The 20,900-nt window shown below is 42.6% G+C and overlaps 1 protein-coding gene across 2 annotated transcripts; it reads left to right on the top strand.

Annotated features, from left to right (window-relative positions):
• The first annotated feature begins 76 nt into the window (after nt 1-76).
• On the top strand, nt 77-20,761 carry LOC123818477 (influenza virus NS1A binding protein). Of its 2 annotated transcripts, none has more exons than XM_045838716.1 (15): nt 77-172; nt 7,805-8,032; nt 8,824-8,952; nt 9,132-9,301; nt 9,428-9,503; nt 10,705-10,878; nt 11,188-11,313; nt 12,666-12,773; nt 16,792-16,921; nt 17,152-17,376; nt 17,764-17,885; nt 17,982-18,108; nt 18,195-18,326; nt 18,468-18,641; nt 19,991-20,761. In XM_045838716.1, exons 3-15 carry the CDS (start codon nt 8,842-8,844, stop codon nt 20,242-20,244), a joined length of 1,929 nt encoding a protein of 642 aa, XP_045694672.1. In that variant the 5' UTR covers nt 77-172; nt 7,805-8,032; nt 8,824-8,841; the 3' UTR covers nt 20,245-20,761. The 2 variants fall into 2 exon arrangements, with proteins under 2 accessions (XP_045694672.1, XP_045694671.1); XM_045838715.1 differs by lacking the exon at nt 77-172 and adding an exon at nt 1,789-2,139.
• The last annotated feature ends 139 nt before the right edge of the window (nt 20,762-20,900 follow it).

The following is a 20,900-nucleotide window of genomic DNA, read 5'->3' as shown; positions in this document are numbered from 1 at the left end:
CACTGTAGCTTTAAGAAAAGCGCTGGCTGTTCCAGGTCAGAAAGGCACTAGTTAGAATACAGCCAATGGGACCCTGGGAGCAGCAGGCCACACAGTCACACGCTTACCCAAAGTGGGCAATTCATCTCCTCAAGGGCAGTACAAAGCTCATGGTACCAAAAGAACCTAAAAGGTATGTATGTACTCTAGCAGTTTCATTTGCAATGCAAGGGAGCTCTGCTGTCCATTATTAAAAAACAAAAGTTCAGTGGCAAATGTGTCTTTTCTCCTTAAGAAAAAATAAGAATCAAAGACACTGAAATTGAGAAAAGGCTGACAGTGACCAGAGGGGACAGAGGAGGGAATTTCAGGGGAAAAGGGTGATGGGTTTGCAGGAACAAATATAAAGGACACATGGACAAAAACGGGGAGGGGTGAGTGTGTGTGTGGAAATGGAAGGGAGGTGGGGAGGGCTGGGGGGTTGGGCTGGGGTGGGGGGAAAAGGCAGAAAACTGTACTTGAACAACAATTAAAAATATATTCATTAAAACAAAAGAATAAGAATCATTCTAATAGACATCTTGTTCCCGTTTCCACCCTAAATTGAATTAAAAAAAAAGGAAACAAGTCTTCTTGCCTCAAGATTTTAGAGTAAAACATTGTAAAGCTTCTGTTACAGATGAAGGGCCCCAGCATGTGCTTGCCCTGCTCCTGTGGGCATAAACTAAAAAGTCAGCGATCAAGAATGGTAGGAAGCATTGACGAAGTGTTCCTAGAAACGCCTAAAATTAAGCTGAGTAATCAAACGCGAAGAAGGGTAGGTAGGCCTAGACCCCTTAAGTGCTCTCTGCGGGGACCACGATAAGCTAAACAAAACATTAACCTGGAGGCCGTTGCCAAACTCTAAACAAGTTTACCTCACTAAATCCCCTCACTTCCAAGCCGGGAAACTCTCCGGCTTGCCCTTCAGAGCCTAGACCTCAGGCTTCACTGAACAGGTTTGCCTCCAGGGGCAAGGTCGGGGGTGGACTGTTCAGTTCAGCACCTGGTGTAGAAGGCCCTGGAAGGTTCAGACAGGGACTACTGATTCTCAAGACTATTTTCTGTCTCCAAAAGAGGGCAAGACGGGTCAAGAACTGACTCAGTGTCTCCCGGAGGAGAGCTGCACTCAGACAAAATAGAAACCCCGGGAGACGAAAGGTAGAAGTAAACAGGTTTTTACGGCAACACACATTTATGATGCCTTCCTTCTCAGACCTTTCCAATAGTTGTTTGTCCAAGTTACTAAATTTTCGCACCCCTTCTCTCGACCTGACCCTCTTCTTCCTCGCAGTCTCCATGCCCCTGCCTGCACACCACCACCCACCAACAAAGGTAAGGGCCCAAGGGCAACTACACACAGCCAGCTCCAGTCAAGGGCAGTTGTCTAGATGTAAATTTGACGTGGAGAAATCGAATCTCCCCCATGTGATCCCTCTGGCTGCTGTGCCTCTTGTGGGAGGCAGAACAGGTGAGGGTGGCTGGAGGCAACCAGTTCCCGGACGGTCTGAAAGGGCGACGAGAGGGTGCGGGAAGTAAAAGGAGGCGCACCCAGAGCCCGGCGTCTCTCCTAGGGATCACCTTGCGTTGACCTACTTGAGTGGTGCTGGAAGGAACCAGAGCGAGCGAGGGAGAAAGGCGGGGCGGGGCGGGGCGGGGTGGGGCGGGGCGGGGCGGGCGTAGGCGGGGCCTCCGTCTGCATCCTTTCTGGTGCTGGCCTGTGATTTGTGGACAGATCCGTGCCGGAAGCGCCCGCGAGGCGTTGGCGGCGGCGCACGTGGTGACGTGCGAGGGGGTAAGGCGCGAGCTGGCTGGGGTTGCGGCAGTGTCTCTGGGACGCGCGTGGAGGTCGGTTACTGGGGACTGCCGGGCACAGTTTCTCCGCCTGCTGCTTCAGCGCAGCATCGGTGAGCGAGTGAGGGAGTGAGCGAGTCCCCGCGAACACTCGGCGGCACCCCCTTCTCGCAACCTCCGTGGACGGACCGCGTGTCCTCCCGCTCGATCGCTTCCCCCCTCCGCGGCCTCGAGACGCTTTCCGTTGGGCCTGGTCCCGCCCGCTTCCTGCTGCTCCCCTTCGAAGCTCCAGAGATGAGTTTTTCCATCTCTTCAGAGATGAACCAGGTAATAATCCCTTTTCCCATCTACGGGGGAGGAGAAAGAGGGAGCAGCCGGAATCCGAGCTGAGAGATGGAATGGTGTCCTGATCCTGGGGGGAGAAACCCTCGCGCCTCCGCCACACTCTGTGGGCGAGAGGCAAGAGCCTTGAGAGCCCTTTGCTTCGGGCGCCGCCAGGGTTGCTGGGTCGTTGGTGGCCTCTGGCGGGTGCCGGCAGCTTCGGAGAAAGCGGGAGCAGAGGGGGCGGGGAGGGAGGAACATACGTTCCTGTTCGGGGCCTGTGTCAGGCAGGGATGACCTGCCGGAAGCGGGACGCGGGAATCTCCATTCTCGCTGTCAGAACAGAAGCCTAATGTGTGGGTTTGCCCAGGTCTGGATTCTCAAATGTGAGACCTCCCAGGACTAGCGCGTGTGGGCGGAGAGCTGACCCCGGGCTGCCTTGGTGTCCCCGGCCTGGAGTGAGTGGCACCCCGTGGGCCGCGGGGTCCTTTGTTCCCGCTCCACGTTGCCCGCTTTTCTTGCCAAGCGCGGGGAGAGGTGGGGGCGGGAGGAGGGAGGGAGCGGCTGCCCTGACGTGTCGGCGCTGAATGACTGCCGGGCGGCCAATCCTGGGCTGGGGTGTGCGAGCGCCAGGCTTTGCCTTTCAGCCCGCGGAGTAGGCGCCGGCCCTGCCTATTCGCGCGCGGAGGAAGGCCTGGGGCTGCAGGGTTTACCAGTCACTCTGGAGCGCTCGCCATTGTCTTTTTTTTTTTCTTTTTTCTTTTGCAAGAGAATTCGGCAGAGAGGTGTGCTCTTTTCTGATCTACGCATCTTGCAAAGGGTCTCTGGTTATAAGCTCTTAGGAAGGTATCAGGCAGTATCAAATTGAGAGTTGAATATAGGGAAACTTGAACCACCAACACTTTAAAAATAGGTTTACTTTTCCCCAGAACGTCGTAGACACATCTTGGTGTGAGACAGCAGATTTTGAAAACTATAGCAAGTAGAAATCGGGTGCCTGAAGGGCGCATTTTTATTTCCTAATGTCAGTTAGTAATGGAGGTTAGAACATCCTGGCCTCACCTGTAGTGGATCTTCTGTCTAGTAATAAACTTTGGAAGTCCAGTACTAGTACAGTTGAACAAGTCCAGTATGAACCAGACTGTATTTTCTTTGAATAATTCTAGCTCTGGCGGTTATTTAAGGATAACTAATGAACAGCTTGTAAGCATAATACTGCTTCTGAAGCTTCTGGCTTAAAGACGCTAAGGCGTTGTATTTGTGTATCTGAAGATGAGGCAAACACTGACTATTTAGAATGAGATTGAGAACAGTATCATTGATTGTCAGCTGGCAGGCTACTTATCAAATGTCTATAGTTTGGTAGCTGGAGTTTGGTAAAACGGACTAGAGTCACCGACCAAAGAGAGATCCGGAATGGTTTTCCTCTGTATTTTCTTGTTAGAGGACATCTCTGATTAATAGACATAAATTTCTTAATTTATTTTAATTTGTAGTTCTGTTTTTCTAACTTTTCCCCCTACAACAAAGTGTTCCAGGTTTTGATTTAGCTTTAAATTAGTGGGTTTTTTGGCCCCTTACTTTGGGGTGGGGTTTTGTTTTCTTTGCTTTAAAGATATTTTGAGTGGCAACTGAATGTGGTTTTGTAGATAAGGGTTTTTCAATGTAAAAGTTTTCGTGTTAAGCCAATGTCTTAATCATTGTTACTAAGATCAATTACTCCTAAAAATAATTTCATTGATCTTTCAACAGTATGATTGGATAGTCAAATCTACAAGAAGGAATATTTCCAAGTTGGGGATCCTTCCATCTTTTTGTGCTAAAATGTAAATGGAGTAATTATGAATAAGGGAGTGATTTCTGGGTTTTCGTTTTTTGTGTATGTTCGGACCACAGAAAATACATGCTTATCTTTAGTTAACAACTTCAGTTACCACCTCGTAGATGATTTCTGAACCTATACCTAGATCAATATTCTGACTCTTGTGGTATAAAACTGAACGCCCAACAGGTACCTCAGATTGTAATGTCCCAGAGCAAATTCCTGGGATTCCTCTCTTCATTCCTAACTTTCAGCCCGGAACAAACAAAAATGACTGTTAGCACATTTTCGTTTAAAATGTGCTTACTGCCTGAGGATAAGCATGGGTGTATAATATCCATACTTAGTCTTCCTACTTCCATGTTTTAGCCATTCCTGCCCACCATCTGCACATTTCTGCTAGGGTCCTGTGCTTCTTGCTAAATCCTTTCCAGCTCTCCAGCATTGGTCAAACCTAGCATCGATTGCTGTTACTTCCTCTTCCACTGTTCTCCGAATGCATCCTGCAAACTGCAATCTTTTGAGACAGAAATAGCTGCAGTTTCTGGAATAGGTGTGCTGCCATACTTTCTTCCTTTTTTTGTTTGACCTATCTTCACTGCTTGGTTTATCTCTCTGTCTGGTTGGTCTGCATAGTGTTCAAGGCTGGGGAAGGGAGTTAATTCCACTGTGTCACAAGCATCCCATTCCAGATTGTGCCTGCCATATGTTTGGGACTATAAATGTTTGTGGGATAAAACAATTACAGAATAACGAGGTTAAAAGCATGGGGCCAAGTAAGTCTTGTCTGGTGACTTCATATAAACGGATGGTGATTGTAGTTTCAGAGGTGACATCAGGAATCTATTAAGAAGATTCATTGGTTTACTTTGTATAATTATAAAAATCCTTTAACGAATGGAATTTATTGCTATTTTGTGTGAGTTGGCTGCCCTCAAAAGACTGCCTTGAAGCTTATAATGTTTGTAATTTGCCTTGAAGTTTTAAGGATCCTTTGAAAGTTTGATGATAAGGTTTTACCCTGCTCTTTCTTGCTGAAGGCCCAAGAAAAATTTGGAGGCAGATAATATTGTGCCTACCTTTTTTAACTCTTTGATAAGACCTATTGAATTCTATTTCAGTCAAGCCAGTCTTTTTGGGGCCTGTGGTAACATGTGAACTTCTGGATGTTACTAAAGAAGTTTAATTACTCATTTATGAGTCTTCTGTCTCCCTTTCTTGCACTGAGTGTATTAAGGAACTGGAGTATATTTACCAGAATATATTGCATTGACCCCAGTTTTAATTTTCAAAGTGAACTAGTCAACTTTTTATTTTACATATCAATTTTTGGTTTGGCTTTTCAAAGGAAAAAAGTTCCCTCTTTACTTTTTTATTCCACTAGTTACTGAGTTCCCAAAACAAAACTAAGATTTTCTGTGGATTTTCGGAACAGTTTAAAACTCTCAATTTGCCCAGTCTTACCTTAGTGGAAGTGAATGTGAATTGTCAAAGACATGTGTCTGTGGGCAGGAGTTGCTGTGGCCCCCTAATTTGGGGGTGGGTGAGAGAGAGCAGGGACATATGTGACGATAGTCATTGAATAAAGTAAGTTTGCTGTATTAACTCAAATATCCACTGGACTTGCATTAGCTTTTGCAATCAGGTAGGGTTGCACTGATGAGTAGACATTAAAGTGATGAGATTCATACTAAGATCTTGATGTGATAGAAAATCATCTCAAGTACTAAGTGTAGTAGGACTCACTTTATTTGCAAAACTAGTAATACTGCACAAATTTATATGCCAAGCTTTGCTCCAAAAATTCTCTGCATTCTCCCAAAGGACTGAAGTGATTTTAACCATCTGTTTTTGTTTTTAAAAATAAAATTTAAGGTAGAACTTCCAATTTACCAAATGCAAATAGATACTGTTCTTATTTTTAGATCAAGACTAGTTTGCAAATAGTTACTGAATAAAACTGGTCAAAGTTTAAAATGTTTATAAATCTCCATATCATAATGGTTTGGGTTTTTCAAAGGGCACACTTGAATCATATCAACACAACTTGCAGGGAGGTTCCCCTTCAACCCCTGTTTTAAGAGCAGCTTATGCAATTGAAGTGAGGAGTTAGCTGCCTGTGTGCGTGAATGGGCTGCTCCTGTGTATGCCATATGTACAAAGATTTTCCTAACTTGCGCTGGGTCTTGGCTAAGAATGTTTTAAAGTTTCTTTAGGAGATAGTGTGTTCTCTATAGAAGAGTGTGTATTACTTGGAAAACATTTATTTTGTTAGACCTGACTCCTTAAGAAAAGCTGAGTTAACTCATCTAGAGGAAGGCATAGAGCAGTGGAAATCGGTATTATACAAGGGTGTGATATAGTTTCTTTGTGAGGATACACATTGACGACAGTCCCAACTGAGGCAGAATAGTACTCGGGCACAGTTGGGGCCAGTGCAATCCCACTCTCTTACAGATTGTGCGTGTGTTGAATTGAGCGCAGTAGGTTTGTTGACTTAGAACTGGACCAGACTTCAGTGATTATTTATCTTAACAAAATTGCTAGGTTTAGAATTGTGGGTTTGATTGATGTGTAAAGAAAGTCTAGATAATTTTAAGATGTTCATTTAAAAATATGCCTGTTTTTCAAATAATTCCTTCTGGTTTCCTGTAGTGGTGGTGTAATAGCAGTTTAGGGGAATCTTTATATCCAAGTTTTTGGCTAGGTTGTTTTGGTGGGGGGTAGATGGGATAGATACAGGGATGAACAAGGCGGAGGCTCGGCCTTCAAGGGACCTTGAATCAATGAAGATACAGAAACACAACCCAGAAGAGGCCAGCCAGAGATTTCACATATTGTTCAGAGAGGGGTCAGTATATGGAGAAGCTAGTTCTCACCTGGGGGGATTTGGCAGGAGCTCTGTAGAGGTAAGGTTTCATCCGGCAGAGGTTGGACTAAGGCACAGGTGGCAAACACAAGGCCCATGGGTTGAATCAGGCCTTCTACCTTGTTTTATCTGGCCCGGCACCTTGTTTATACCCAGTGGCAGCGCCAAACTCACGCTTAACTGTTAAGGAGTAGTTACATTTATACAGTCCTAAAATTACATTCGGCCCTTTGGAGGCAACCGAGAGGCTGATATGGCCCCCGGTGAAAATGAGTTTGGCACCCCTGGACTGAGGGTATTTATAAGAAGGCACAGAGGCTGGGAAGTACAGAGTACATTTTGGAGAACAGTGTATCTGGTTTGTCTATAACATTGTGTACATGTCTGGGAATGATGCCCAAGTTGCTTGCTGGCTGGTGAAAACAGAAGGATCACGTGTTTCCATATGCGTCTGAATCCAATAGTAGAGAATAGAATTAACCAGGATTTATACAGGGTCTGGCATAAATAACGCCTTTTTATTATAAACTCTCTTATTACACAATCAGAAGCATGTAATTCTGTAACATAACAATAGCAGATTCAGGCACACCATATGACAGTTTAGGTGAAATGTTTAAAGTAAAACCGTAAATCATCATACCCACATTATTATCCCCAAGCCACACTCCGGTAGGCGTTATTTCTGCTGGACCCTGTCTTTGCTCTCTGATCTTGTGCCTGTGTATCTCACTTAAATGGTAAGTATTGTTAGCGCCTCCTGCCTTTGGGGAAGGTTGTTTGGTTTGTTTTTTATTACCTCAGTAGTGGCAGGTTAAATAAAAAATATTCATATACTATATAATCACACTTGTGTTATTTTCTCTTTGTGCCATTTATGTCAAAATCTCTTCAAGATCAAGACTTGTGTGATATGATCTACCTAGATCATCTGACAGTCTTTGATCCTTCTGAATATCTAAAATATTTCATTGTTACAGATTATGATGCATGATTATCACAGAAGAAATTCATGTCTATAGCTTTTAAGGACTTGATTACATCATTTCCAAGCCTGGTAGTTTTGGAATCACCATTGGAGCTTAAGACACCTCTGCCTTCACTTCCACCAGCTGTCTTCATACCTCAATGAAGTGCTGAGATTTAACATTCCTTTGTCTCGGATTATTTAAGACACCCCAGAGGTACATTTCTCACCAGGATAGTAGGTGAGTGAATGTTCATTGCCCAGTGCACCTTTAAGACACCTTGTTTTTCTGAAGACTGTACCATGTACACTGATAGCCTTTCATAATTTTTTAAAAGGCGAAGTCAGCAATCATTTGTAGTAAAAAAAAATCCTGTATTTTTCCCTTTTTTTTTTTGGATTTGGATAAATCGGTTACTTTAAACTGACTCTCCTATCACTGCTTTAGAATGGTGCATCTCGTGTAGCCCGTTAGTCACTTGTTCACGAGAAAAGGTGAAACGGAAACTTTAAAAGAACATACATCTCTGTCATGTGTTTTTTCTAAGTGATTTAGAACATATGGAGCTTACAAAGGGAACAAATTTAAGTTCATCAGTTTTAAGTTCATCAGTTATCAGTTTTTAATCATTTGCGGATGAAGGAGTGGCAGCAGCCGAAAGGAACCCTGCACTGGAGGACCAGGCCGCAGCCGGCCAGGCAGGCTTCTAGCTGGCTCGTAGGGCGGGGGTGGGCGGGGCGGGGCGGGGCTTCCGTTTCTCTCGCTTGGCGATGAATGTTGATAGACATGGAAACGGCCCAAATGGCAGACACCCGCTGAGATACTCGGTGAATCCTTGAAAAGACCACCAAGCACAGGGCACAAGGACATGGATGTTCAGTGCCAGTGCTGTCCCAGCAGTGTTTTTGTAAGATAAAACTTATGTTGTTGATAGGATGGAATTTGAAAATAAAGATACTGTTATTACTTTCTAAAATATGAAAATCACGACTCACAAGTGAAATAACTCAGCTTCTCTCTTTGCCCTTCAGCCAAATTTACAAGGAAAAATGATTCCCAATGGATATTTAATGTTTGAAGATGAAAATTTCATTGAGTCCTCCGTCGCCAAATTAAACGCCCTGAGGAAAAGTGGCCAGTTTTGTGATGTTAGACTTCAGGTAGATAAAGCTTAATTGGAAACTTACAGAAGTGGTCTTTTATTACTAAAAGCTGCAGAATCTTGGGTTTGCTTATTTTCTTGTTCATAGGAGGCATTTTTTAACTTTTAAAAAAGAATGACTGGCTGGAGAGACACCGAGTCCACAGCGCTTCTCATGCGAGCCCCTCCTTGTTTCAGGTGTGCGGCCATGAGATGTTGGCGCACCGAGCGGTGCTGGCTTGCTGCAGTCCCTATTTATTTGAAATCTTTAATAACGACAGCGATCCCCACAGAGTTTCTCACGTTAAATTCGATGATCTCAACCCAGAAGCTGTTGAAGTCTTGCTGAATTATGCCTACACTGCACAGTAAGTTCTTTGAAGTAATTCATATAACCAGGGGATCTCATCAGGAAATGCCAAGTTTCTCTATGTTAAGAACCTGTTTTAAGGCCTTGGTATGTGAAATGATAAAGAACTTTTATTTTTTAATAGGTTGAAAGCTGATAAGGAATTAGTAAAAGATGTTTATTCTGCAGCCAAAAAGCTGAAGATGGACCGAGTGAAGCAGGTAGAGTACCAGAAGTAGCAGACAAGGACTGCTGCTCAGGGAGTCTTACTTTATGATTACAATGCATCATTTGTCATTTGTTAGTCTTAAGAACTCGAAAGACTCTTTTTTTCCCCCTAGAGAACTGAATATGCTATTTTAACTGTAGCTCATAGTAATGTAGCAGGGCCACACCTCCTCTCAGATAATGGGGGCCAGAATCGTGCTCTTCCAGCAGTCTTCCCTGGAGGAGTGTCTGTCAGTGCTTGGTAGCATGCATTTAAATACGCATTTGTTCACTGTGCTGGCAGGACGGTGCAGGGAGAGCAACGGGAAAATTGGGACAACTGTAATAGATCAGTAAGTTAAAAAACAAAAAAACAAAAAAAGAATCTGTATGCAGGAGAGAGGAAAGTAAGTGCTCAGGTGAACTTTGGGTGGAAAAAAACCATGTGGCTGTATGCTTTTGCCATATGGAGGGACTCAGACTTTTCTAGTACTATGCTAGTCTAAGTTTCCATTTTGACAGTCTAATTTAAAGAAAACTTCAACTGGATTGTTAAAACCAAGGATCAATGCAAAAAAAAATAAGTATTTGTTTTTCTCAATCACGTAACCTCAATTCTTTGTTCTTTTTGCTTTTTAAAATTTTTATTTATTGATTTGAGAGAGAGAAAGAGAAACACCAATTTGTTGTTCCACTTACTTATGCATTCATTGGTTGATTCTTGTGTGTGCACTGACCAGGGATTGAACCCACAACCTTGGTGTAGCAGGACAATTCTCTAACCAGCTGAACTACCTGGCCAGGGCAATTCTTTGTTCTCTTACTCTTCCTGGTTCTCTAAAAGTATTCCTTCTAGAATTTAACACCATTGAGAAAGCGCTTAATAATTCATAGGAAGAAAAGCATTTAATCTTCTAATGTAGGGGTCAGTAAACTACAACCCTCCTGCCATAATTATTCTAGTTAAAAGTTGTACTTTACATTTCATATGCATTATCATCGCATTTCAGTTTATTGTTTTCTTTAAACGAGTTACACATTTGTACGGCATTCTTTGATTATCGTTCACATGCATTGTTTCTTCTGACTGTTAAACTTGTTTTCTCATGGCAGTGAGATTTAATTCATCTTTATCTTCACATAATGCATACACATTGAGTACTAAATGTTTGTTAGATAAAATGTATGTAAATATTGGCACTCTTGTTTTCCAAGGTTTGTGGCGATTATTTGCTGTCCAGAATGGATGTTACCAGCTGCATCTCTTACCGAAACTTTGCGAGTTGTATGGGAGACTCACGTTTGTTGAATAAGGTCGATGCTTATATTCAGGAGCATTTGTTAGAAATTTCAGAAGAGGAAGAGTTTCTCAAACTTCCACGGCTAAAGGTAGGAATAAATCCACAGATGCATAATACTTACTTCCAGTCACAGAATCTCTGTCCGTGTTTTGAGCAAGTAATGGTTATGAAAAAGAGTACGGTGAAATAATACTGTTATTTTTAGCAGTGTCATGGTTTTCTGCCAGTTTGTTTACTTTCTTTGTTTTCTGGCTACTGGTTCTTAATCCTAGTTCACAAGTTAGAGTAAGTGCAAATGGGGCATCTTTATTCACAGCTTTATTATGAATTTGAGAATTAAGCTGAAAATTGGAGGGCCGGCACTGATCCATATGTCACTGCTGTTTTCCAACTCTAGCTGGAGGTGATGCTCGAAGATAACGTTTGCTTGCCCAGCAACGGCAAACTGTACACAAAGGTAATCAACTGGGTGCAGCGCAGCATCTGGGAGAATGGAGACACCCTGGAAGAGCTGATGGAAGAGGTTAGTTTTAAAGTAAATGGGATTCAACAGTTCCTAAAACTTATTTTGCTATAACATGAAGGATTCCCTTTCACCTTTATTTTATAACCATGACCCTAAAGAATTTAAATTTTGCTATAGGTACCCCTAAGCTGAGAAACAGGGGGGGTGTCCAGGTGAGCTGAATGAACTGTTCAGTTTGGTCTTCTGCTTTTCTTTTTTTAAATTTCTTTGCTTATTATGTGCTATTAACTTTCTTTAAAGTAGCATGTAATTTGCTTTAGAAGTGGGAGGTGGTACATTGAAATTTTCTGTAGATTCTTAATTTTTCTTCACAGGTTTTTGCTTTAAAGTTGACAAGTAGGTAAAAGCTTCTAATGGTTGTTCCTCCCCGTTGATTTATCTCCCCATAGGTTTATTAACAAAACTAGGATACCCAAGACTGAAGAAACAAGAAGAAACCTCAAGTGTATTGACACGTACAGAAGCAGCAGTCCTGCCCCAGTTCTCCTAAGAAAAATCTGCTGTGGGCAGAGAACGATGATGATTTAATGGTGTTTACTCCTTTACAGGATTCCTCTCTCTAAAGCTTTGTGTTTTGCAATGATGTTTTTCATACATATAGTCAACTCAACTTGGGCTTTTCAAAAACACGCAAGAAAAAAATCAATGGAGAAAAAGTGGGAATTAAATATAGGCAGATGGAGCAGTGGAGTGACCTTGAGTTTATCCCTGCACTTAAGCCTTTCAGGTCCACTAATGGCTTACCAAACCTGTTAGGCCTTTAGAAATTCTATTATCATTATGTTCCGAAAAGGATAACAGGCGATCTTCAAGTCCTGTGTAGTTTTCCACTTGAAAATCAGATGCATTTGCCTTGTGTTTGCATCTGTTAAGGGCAGTATCTCTACAGCTTGTTTGGATTTTTGAATTTGTTTTTCATCTGTTTTTCTTGACATTGCCTACAGGACAGAAATATGTTTATGCAAGTTAGGCCACTTACCCTTAGAGGTGTAAACTATATTCAGTATTTTATTGTAAATATGTATATTTTGAAGACCTTATATATTGTACTAGTGTCTTTTTTCTTAATGCTATATAATGGAAGCTATGAAAAAAATGAAGATTTCTTTCATGCCAATCAAGCCAAAGACTCTGCAGCTGGGCCTAGAAGATTCTGTATTTTATTTTTGTTTTTTAAATTTTTACAACCATGACATGTATTTTCTTTACTCCGGGATCCTGCCAGAGTAAGATGTCAAGAAGCTCAAGCAGCACCCTGGAGGTTACCTCGAGGCGGTTGTGTGATCTGCGGACCAGTGTTGTAGCCATGGAGACGGAAGCCACATGGGTGTTCTGTTGCTGTTTTGCAGGTTCAAACCTTGTACTACTCAGCTGATCACAAGCTGCTTGATGGGAACCTACTAGATGGACAGGCTGAGGTGTTTGGCAGTGAGGATGACCACATTCAGTTTGTGCAGGTACACTTTGCACATCTGAGGTAACCTCAGGTTGGATTTGAGTAGAGCATCGTACAGTGTACTGAGATTTTCCTTTAATAAAGGAAAGTGGAAGGACTTCATTGGTATGACATTTGGACAGAAACATTTTTGGGAGAAAACAAGCATACCTTACAGTTAACTACCACTTTTTTGCCACATAAAAAGAAGTTAACAAATTGGGAAACCCCAATTTAGATTTTTTTCTCAATAATATTTGCAAACAGTAAGAAAGATTTCAAATAAGATGAAGCAATGTAGAAATGTGTTATTTGGTGTAAAAAATAGTTGTTGGCAACAGAAATGACTATTAAGTAGGCCCAATTTTTTAAGTCTCAGAGAGAAACTTTTTTACTTTGTGGACAAATAATAGAGAAAATTATACAAATCGTAAGTGTTACACAGTGAACCCACTAGTTTAAACACCACCCGGGTCGAGAAGAGACGATGCCCGGGTCGGAAGCTCCGAGACACTTCCTCTTGCCCCTCCCCGGCCGCTGCCCCACTCTGCCCCCAAAGGGGCAGCCATTATCCTAACTTCTGAGGCAGCAGGTTAGTTTTCCTGTGTTTCAAGTTTATATAGATGGTCGTACAGTAGACATTTTGGGGGGGCTTTAGCTCAACATTGTATTTATGAGGGATCAAATATAAAGTAGGTGCTGACCCAGCTTAAGGGGTGTTTTCCTTTAATAATTAGAAGACAGCTGATAGACTCACACGGAACCTGTATGGTGACGTTGTTAGGTGTTCTGTGTTAATAGTGACTGGATATCTTCATTCTCAGAAAAAGTTTTTGAGTCTGAAGTTAACATTTTTCAAAAGTACTCTTTCAACAAGCAAAGACTGAATCCCTGATAAGTGGCAGGCAATGTGTTAGATACGGGGACACAGACAGTTTGTACTTGTAGGACCTTGTAGGAGCTGGGAAATGGCACAGACCTAAGAGGTGTCTACTGAAGGCAGAAAGGGGAGGGCATAGTGGAGCTGAGGGGCGAGAACCCAGGGAAATGGCACGGAAGAGGCAACATTTGCACAGTCTCAGAAGAGTTTGCAGAGCAGACAGCCGTGTGTCCGGCAGCAAAGAAAGTCTGAGCAAGGACAATGCTCTTGGAGGTGCAGGTCACACGACTGGGAAAGTAGGTAAATGCCACCTGACTAGGGCTATACTTACCCTACGAGTAGTGGGAACTTTCAGAGAATTTTAGAACAGGGAACAGAGTGGAGGAACAGATATATTTCACAATAATAGAGAAACAGGTTAAGTTATGTTATTTTTCTTGTACAGCAAGCATCTCTATTAATCGTATTTTAGACAAATGGTTAACTATCAGGTGGCAGCCTCTGGTTCGTGGCATTCCAACTGATTTGCACTGTTTATTGGTTTTGTTTTTTTTTTCTTTACAAAATGATTGCATTAAACCCTTCTATTTTTATAATCAGTTTCAGCAAGTAGATTAGAGCCCCTGAGACCAGTTTGTAGACCGATATAAGCAGTGGTTCAGGTGGAAAAATGAAAAGGGCTTAATGTGAGGGCATTAAGGAAAAGGGACTCTAAACATTCAGTTACAAGGATTGAGTCAGTAGTTCACTTTTTTTTTAAGATTGTATTTATTGTAGAGAGAAGGGAAGGTAGTGAGAAAGGGAGAGAAGCATGTGGAACGTGAGAGAAACATTGATCGGTTGCCTCTGGCATGCCCCCACCCAGGGACCTGGCCCGCAACCCAGGCACGTGCCCTGACTGGGAATTGAACTAGTGACCTTTCGGTTCTCAGGCCAGCACTCAGTCCACTGAGCCACACCAGCCAGCTCTGAGTCAGTAGTTCTTCATGCTTGTTTAGATTGGGAAAACAAAGGAAAAGGAATTTGAGAGTGAGTGGGAATCTGAGGTGTGACTCCTTAGGAGGAGGTAGTGCCATGAACAGAGATCATGGAGAGAAAAGGATGAGGGGACACACGAAGCCTCAGGAATAGGAAAAGAATGACAAGAAGCCATTAGAAAGCGAGGAGGACAGTTTTTGCAAAACAAATTGTTTTGTAAAAGCTAGTTAACGCAAGAGGAGGAAGTAGGGAGGACTAAGTTGTCAGTGGTGTCATAACAGTCTGGGAAGTCACGTGAAAGGTTAGGACGTGCCTCCTGCACTGGTTTCAGGAAACTGCTCAGTAGTAACCTTGAGTGGATAGTTTCCGTGAGTATTAAGGTTAAGACACCCTTAGCTTGCCAAGCAAGAAAAGAAATAGCCACTGGAGACTACCTCCTGGGGAGACAGGCAGAGAGCAGGGCTGGGTGGTACGAGTCGGCATGGGCACGTTGGAGGGGAAGGAGGAGGGGTAAAGGACTGTGTTGGAATATGTTCGGAAGGAATATGGAGTTCACCAGCATTTCTGCACCAGGCTGGTTGGCTGTGTAACACCGGCAGTCTTCGTTGTCAGTGTGCTTTTTCTCTTTCACATGGATTTTCTCTCTCTACGTTAGACCAGTTTACTGTGACACGAACTCGTAATGTAAGCATTATCAATTTGTGATGCTTCGGATCCCTCTTCCCAGAGGTGGGGGCAGGGTTTTATGTGCCTTGTAACTCTAGTAGCAGAGGACACTGTCTTAGTATAAAGAGTGGCTTTACATGCAGAATGCCTAATCTTGTATTTTAGTTGTTATTGCCTTGGGCAATATGTGTTTTCTCTGAGCTTCCGCATTTTGATCTATGACATGGGTAGGTAGCATTGCCCTCACTGGATTAAAAGAGATGAAGTGAAGAAGTGTCTGATGACACCCAGGCACATAATCAATGTCTCAATGGAATGTAATAGCCATTAACATGGTACATTTTCTGCCTTTTCTCAGAATAGCCTACATGTGCTATAACCACACTTGCTGAATGGCCAAGATAAAACTTTTAAATAGTTTTTTCAGAGCTTCAAGTAGCTGCCCAAATCTTTTTCTCTACCGTTAGGCGGATTTTTGCTTCTACTAGAAATACAGATTACCATTACAAATTTTACCTGCCCACGTGGCCCTGGGGACCGGAGTGAGTGGATAGGCAGACTTGGGCCAGGGACTGGTTGGGGGGGGGGGGGTGGTGATGGCGCCTGTTCACTCGGCAGCTCCTCTCGGGGCAGGCAGCGCTGGCTCTTCCAGTTCCCTGCGGTCACGTCTTTGGGAAGCGGTGTGGGCTACAAAGTCCTTGGAAGAAAACCACCAAAGGGAACTCACACATGAGAACCCATTGTAAATCTCAGAAAGTCATTTGAAATTTGCAACTTTGTCCCTTTCCCCCTTTTAGTGTTCCTGGGTATTCTACTTTTGTGAATGGCTGACTCTTGTAGTAGTAGTGTTTCATTTCTAATTGCTATTTCTTTTTCATTTCTGTGATTCAATGTAGTTTTATTTGTTTGGAAAATCACTCTATAATACCTATAAGGTAGTCTAAAAGAAATAGACTATAAAGGGTTTTTTGTAATTACACTTTTTACCTGTAAAGTGCTTTCAGAGGGACTGGTGGCATATTACTCCTCACTTTTTGCTGGCTTTGTGTGAAGGGCTCCGGTACACGGCAACATCCGACTTCTTTAGGTTTGAGTGTCATGGAGACAGTGGGTTAAATGCAGTCTCCGTTAATTCATGTCATTTTAAATTTATAACATCTTTTAAAATATTCTGTACTTAATATAAATGTGAGCCTATGTGGATTATGGAATGGAGGATTTCCTTTTTTCCCTCCATTTAAAGAATTGATACTTGGCCTACAATATATATTTTTAGTTGTTTAAATTGAGCTTGTCCTGGCCAGGCAAGTTTTGTGAGTGTAGTTGTTACGAAGTGGAGGTGGAAGTAACTTGTGTCCATTGGAAGTGTTGGTTTGTGTGCAGTGTAGGCGTGCTATGGGATGCACAGGTGCAGGATACTAAGTGTTTTTTTCAGTGTTGTGGAATAGCTCGGGAACAAAGGTACACCCGGTATGGTCTTTGGCTAGGTGTCTGTAGCTACCTTTTGATCTTGCAGAAAAAGCCACCACGTGAGAATGGCCATAAGCCGATAAGTAGCAGTTCCACTGGATGTGTCTCTTCTCCAAGTGCCACGGTACAAAGCCCTAAGCATGAATGGAAAATCATTGCTTCAGAAAAGACTTCAAGTAAGTGTATTTCCCTTGTCAGATTGCCTAAAATTTATTTTTTAAGGAGTTAGTGGAGCTATTTTTTAATACTTTCAAATTGACTACTTGAAGAAAAATCTCTAGACGCAACTGAGTTTGGAGTACAGTAGCAGATTGTTCCTGTCTGGAATTGGGAGTTCAATTCAGGACTGCATAGCAACCAAAAGGAATTAGTGACTGCCTCTTACAGCACCTCTGTGCTTTCACAGATAACACCTACTTGTGCCTGGCTGTGCTGGATGGGACGTTCTGTGTCATCTTCCTTCACGGGCGGAACAGCCCCCAGAGCTCACCCACAAGCACTCCAAAACTAACGAAAAGCTTAAGCTTTGAGATGCAGCCCAATGAGCTGGTGGAAAAGCCCATGTCACCCATGCATTACGCACGGTCTGGTCTGGGGACGGCAGAGCTGAACGGCAAACTCATAGCTGCAGGTAAGAACAAGGGTGAGTGATTGCTAATTGGAAACCTTCTAGCAGCCAAGCCTCTGAGTGGACATATTACACTTGCTTGTGACAGGCAAACTTGGAAGAGAGGAGGGTTTGATACATCTTCTTTCTTGGCATTCCAGTTTACCACACTCTAAGACAATAGGGAAATAACAACTAAAGACTGCTGCTTGCCTAACCTTTGATGCAGTGTGTGTTTCTAATTCTTTAATTTAATCATACTGGTAACATTACTATTCGGCTATTTGTAAACTCTTAAGAGATGTGAACTACTGGGGCCTTATAAGTTTATGGATATTTCAGCCATTCTGGACCAGAAACCCTTGTCCAGTTGAATGTTTTAAACATAAATCTTTGTGGTTCTTCCACCAGGTGGCTATAACAGAGAGGAATGCCTTCGAACAGTTGAGTGCTACGACCCACGTACAGATCACTGGTCCTTCCTTGCCCCCATGAGAACACCGAGAGCCCGATTTCAGATGGCTGTGCTGATGGTGAGTGCATCCGGTTTCAGGGAGACACGGCCCACACTTAGCTTTTTCTAATAACTGGAGGATGGCAGAAATGCTCATCTCTTACTTCCGGTACAGGGCCAGCTCTACGTGGTTGGTGGGTCCAATGGCCACTCGGACGACCTGAGCTGTGGAGAGATGTACGATCCTTACGTAGACGACTGGATTCCTGTTCCAGAGCTGAGAACCAACCGCTGTAATGCCGGTAATGCTGCTCTCCTTCTGAGGTAACTGGTGTTTAAACAGGATGGTTCAGTTCTCAGTGTGCGACCTTATCTTCCACTCACGTAGGGGTGTGCGCCCTGAATGGGAAATTATACATCCTCGGTGGCTCCGATCCATATGGTCAGAAGGGACTGAAAAACTGTGATGTTTTTGATCCCATAACAAAGTCATGGACAAGCTGCGCTCCTCTGAACATTCGTGAGTTTATTTTTTTTCTTTAAAAAAGATTGTTTTCCCTTCTCCTTTCTACCTACAATAAAGACCTCCAAATATTATGTGTGGTACACACTACAATTTTGGGAGATAGAGTGATAATTCTGGTTTGACTTGATTTCATAGGTAGACACCAGTCTGCAGTCTGTGAGCTTGGTGGTTATTTGTACATCATCGGAGGTGCGGAGTCGTGGAACTGCCTGAGCTCCGTAGAACGTTACTGTCCTATAAACAACACCTGGACTTTAATTGCGCCCATGAATGTGGCTAGGAGAGGAGCTGGAGTAGCTGTTCTGGATGGTAAGTACTGGGATTCGGAGAGGTGAGGAGCAGGTGGTGGCAGGAGTTTGTTCTAAGATCCCAAGAGAATGTCAGTGATAACTATAAGCTTGTTTACATAATTAAGAATTTGGAAGCAGCCATCTTTTGTTTTGCAATGGAGTGTGGTGGTGTATCTTTTCGTGGTCTTTCTCAATCAGAAACTCAGTGGTTAATATAAATATATTAATTCATTAATCTTTTGATGAGTTCACTGAATTAAGTTCTAAGTCATTTTCTTCCACAAATCATGCTCTCAATGCATCATTTTGGAGCTTGAATTTATATCCTTAGAGCAAGAATTTTAAATTATTTGATTTGCCAAACAAAATAAGTGCAAATCATCTAGATCTGGTCGTTATTCTGTCTGCTCTCTACCTGATTAGAGGTAAAACTTTTTAGACTACTTTCCAAGGCATTAAACTTAGTTTTATAGAGACACACCTTTCTTTTCACATTCGGTTTATTGGCTTACATACAATAGCTATAGTGACTTTAACCGGCATCGTGTTTGGAACAAAAGCTGAGTCTTAGTAAGCTTGTGGCTCGGCTGGGGAAAGCAAGGGGGTGTGCGCACACCAGCAAGCAGCCTGCGGCCTGCAGCCTCCAGCCCACTGTGAGCCTGGGCAGTTCCTGTCCTTGAGTGACGTTTCTTTACAATGTTGATGAGATGCCCTCGGAAATCAACTCTTGTTTATGTCAGTTAGCCTACGATAAAACTGGTTTTGTCATACGTTGTTTCACTTAAAGTCACAGAACCTGTCAACAACATTTAAGTGAGGACTTAATACGTAACAATATTTAACATTAAAATTGTTCGAAAATAATTTAAACTGTTCTTTAAGAAAAATAGTCATAATGTTCAACTTTGTTTCCAAGAAGAAATTTCTTTACCAAAATCATTTTATATAGTTGGAAAACTCTAGGAAACACTCAGTTATTGAAATCTTTTGCATCTTAGTTGTTACACACTAGACTAACACAAACCCTCCAGTGCACAAAACTATTGTGGTGGCCACTTACTGTGTCTTTGGCAAGTTGTCTAACATCTTCGTGCCTTGTTTCAGCTGTGAAATGGCAGTAACAGCAACTACCACACAGAATTGTTGCGAGAATTGCACTTCAGTTAGGTGGTGCCAACCCCCCCTCCCAAATTGTCCTGAGTTCCACATGTGAGTGGGTTTTTACTGGTTTTATTCCATATATATCCCCAGCCTCTAGGGTGTGCTTGCCACACTAGTAGGCATTTCTAAGAGCCACTGATTTTAGCAAAAGACACGTGGAGGGGGTTTTTTCCCTTTACCTAGATTTATTTCTCATTTCTCTTTTAGGCAAACTGTTTGTGGGTGGAGGCTTTGATGGTTCGCACGCCATCAGCTGTGTGGAGATGTATGATCCAACTAGGAATGAGTGGAAGATGATGGGAAACATGACTTCACCAAGGAGCAATGCTGGGATTGCAGCTGTAGGGAACACCATTTATGCAGTGGGAGGATTTGATGGCAATGAGTTTCTGAATACCGTAGAAGTTTATAACCTTGAGTTAAATGAGTGGAGCCCCTATACAAAGATCTTCCAGTTTTAACAAATTTAAGATTTTTTTTCAAACTAACAGGCTTAGTGATGTAATTGTGTGTAGTAGAGGTACATTTGTGAATAAGGAGGGCGGGTGGGTGTAGAGGTTGCTGACAGCAACACAAAGCTTTGCATATTGCATACTATTAAACATGCTGTACATACTTCGTGTTATTAGGGAAGGAATGCAAAGATGAAGATCTGTTTTGTGTATTTTTAGGGCTACTTTAGTTATTTTACTTTTTGGGAGTTGATATTGTAAAAGAATAAACCGAGAATGGTTTGGGCATACCATTTCAAGAAGTCCCCTCTCCTCCACCTTTGTTTTGGCAATTTGCACATTAAATGGCTCTTTCCTCAAATGTGTATTAGGCGAGAGGGGAAGGGTATTGAGATACAGGTGGATGGGTTTTTTAAGAACCCTTTTTCAATAACTGGAAACCCTCTATAACAAAAAAGACTTATTTAACTAGATGGCAATGACTATTTTTGTTTTTATTAAAAGAAAGCTGACATGCCTGCCAAGATTTAATCTTTTATGATTGCCTTTTATAACTTTTTATATCCTTAGAGTGTGTTACCTGTTGAAGATGTGGTGGATTCATATTAGGGAAGCAGAGGGGTAGTCTTAACAGCTGCAGAGTGAAGTGTTTCTTTTACACACCT

Source organism: Phyllostomus hastatus, unplaced genomic scaffold (assembly GCF_019186645.2).
Source record: "Phyllostomus hastatus isolate PE091 unplaced genomic scaffold, TTU_PhHast_1.1 phas_contig_283, whole genome shotgun sequence".
In the NCBI taxonomy this organism is placed as follows: Eukaryota; Metazoa; Chordata; class Mammalia; order Chiroptera; family Phyllostomidae; genus Phyllostomus; species Phyllostomus hastatus.
The sequence above is the reverse complement of the archived record's forward strand: the minus strand, read 5'-3'. Positions and strand labels throughout refer to the sequence as shown.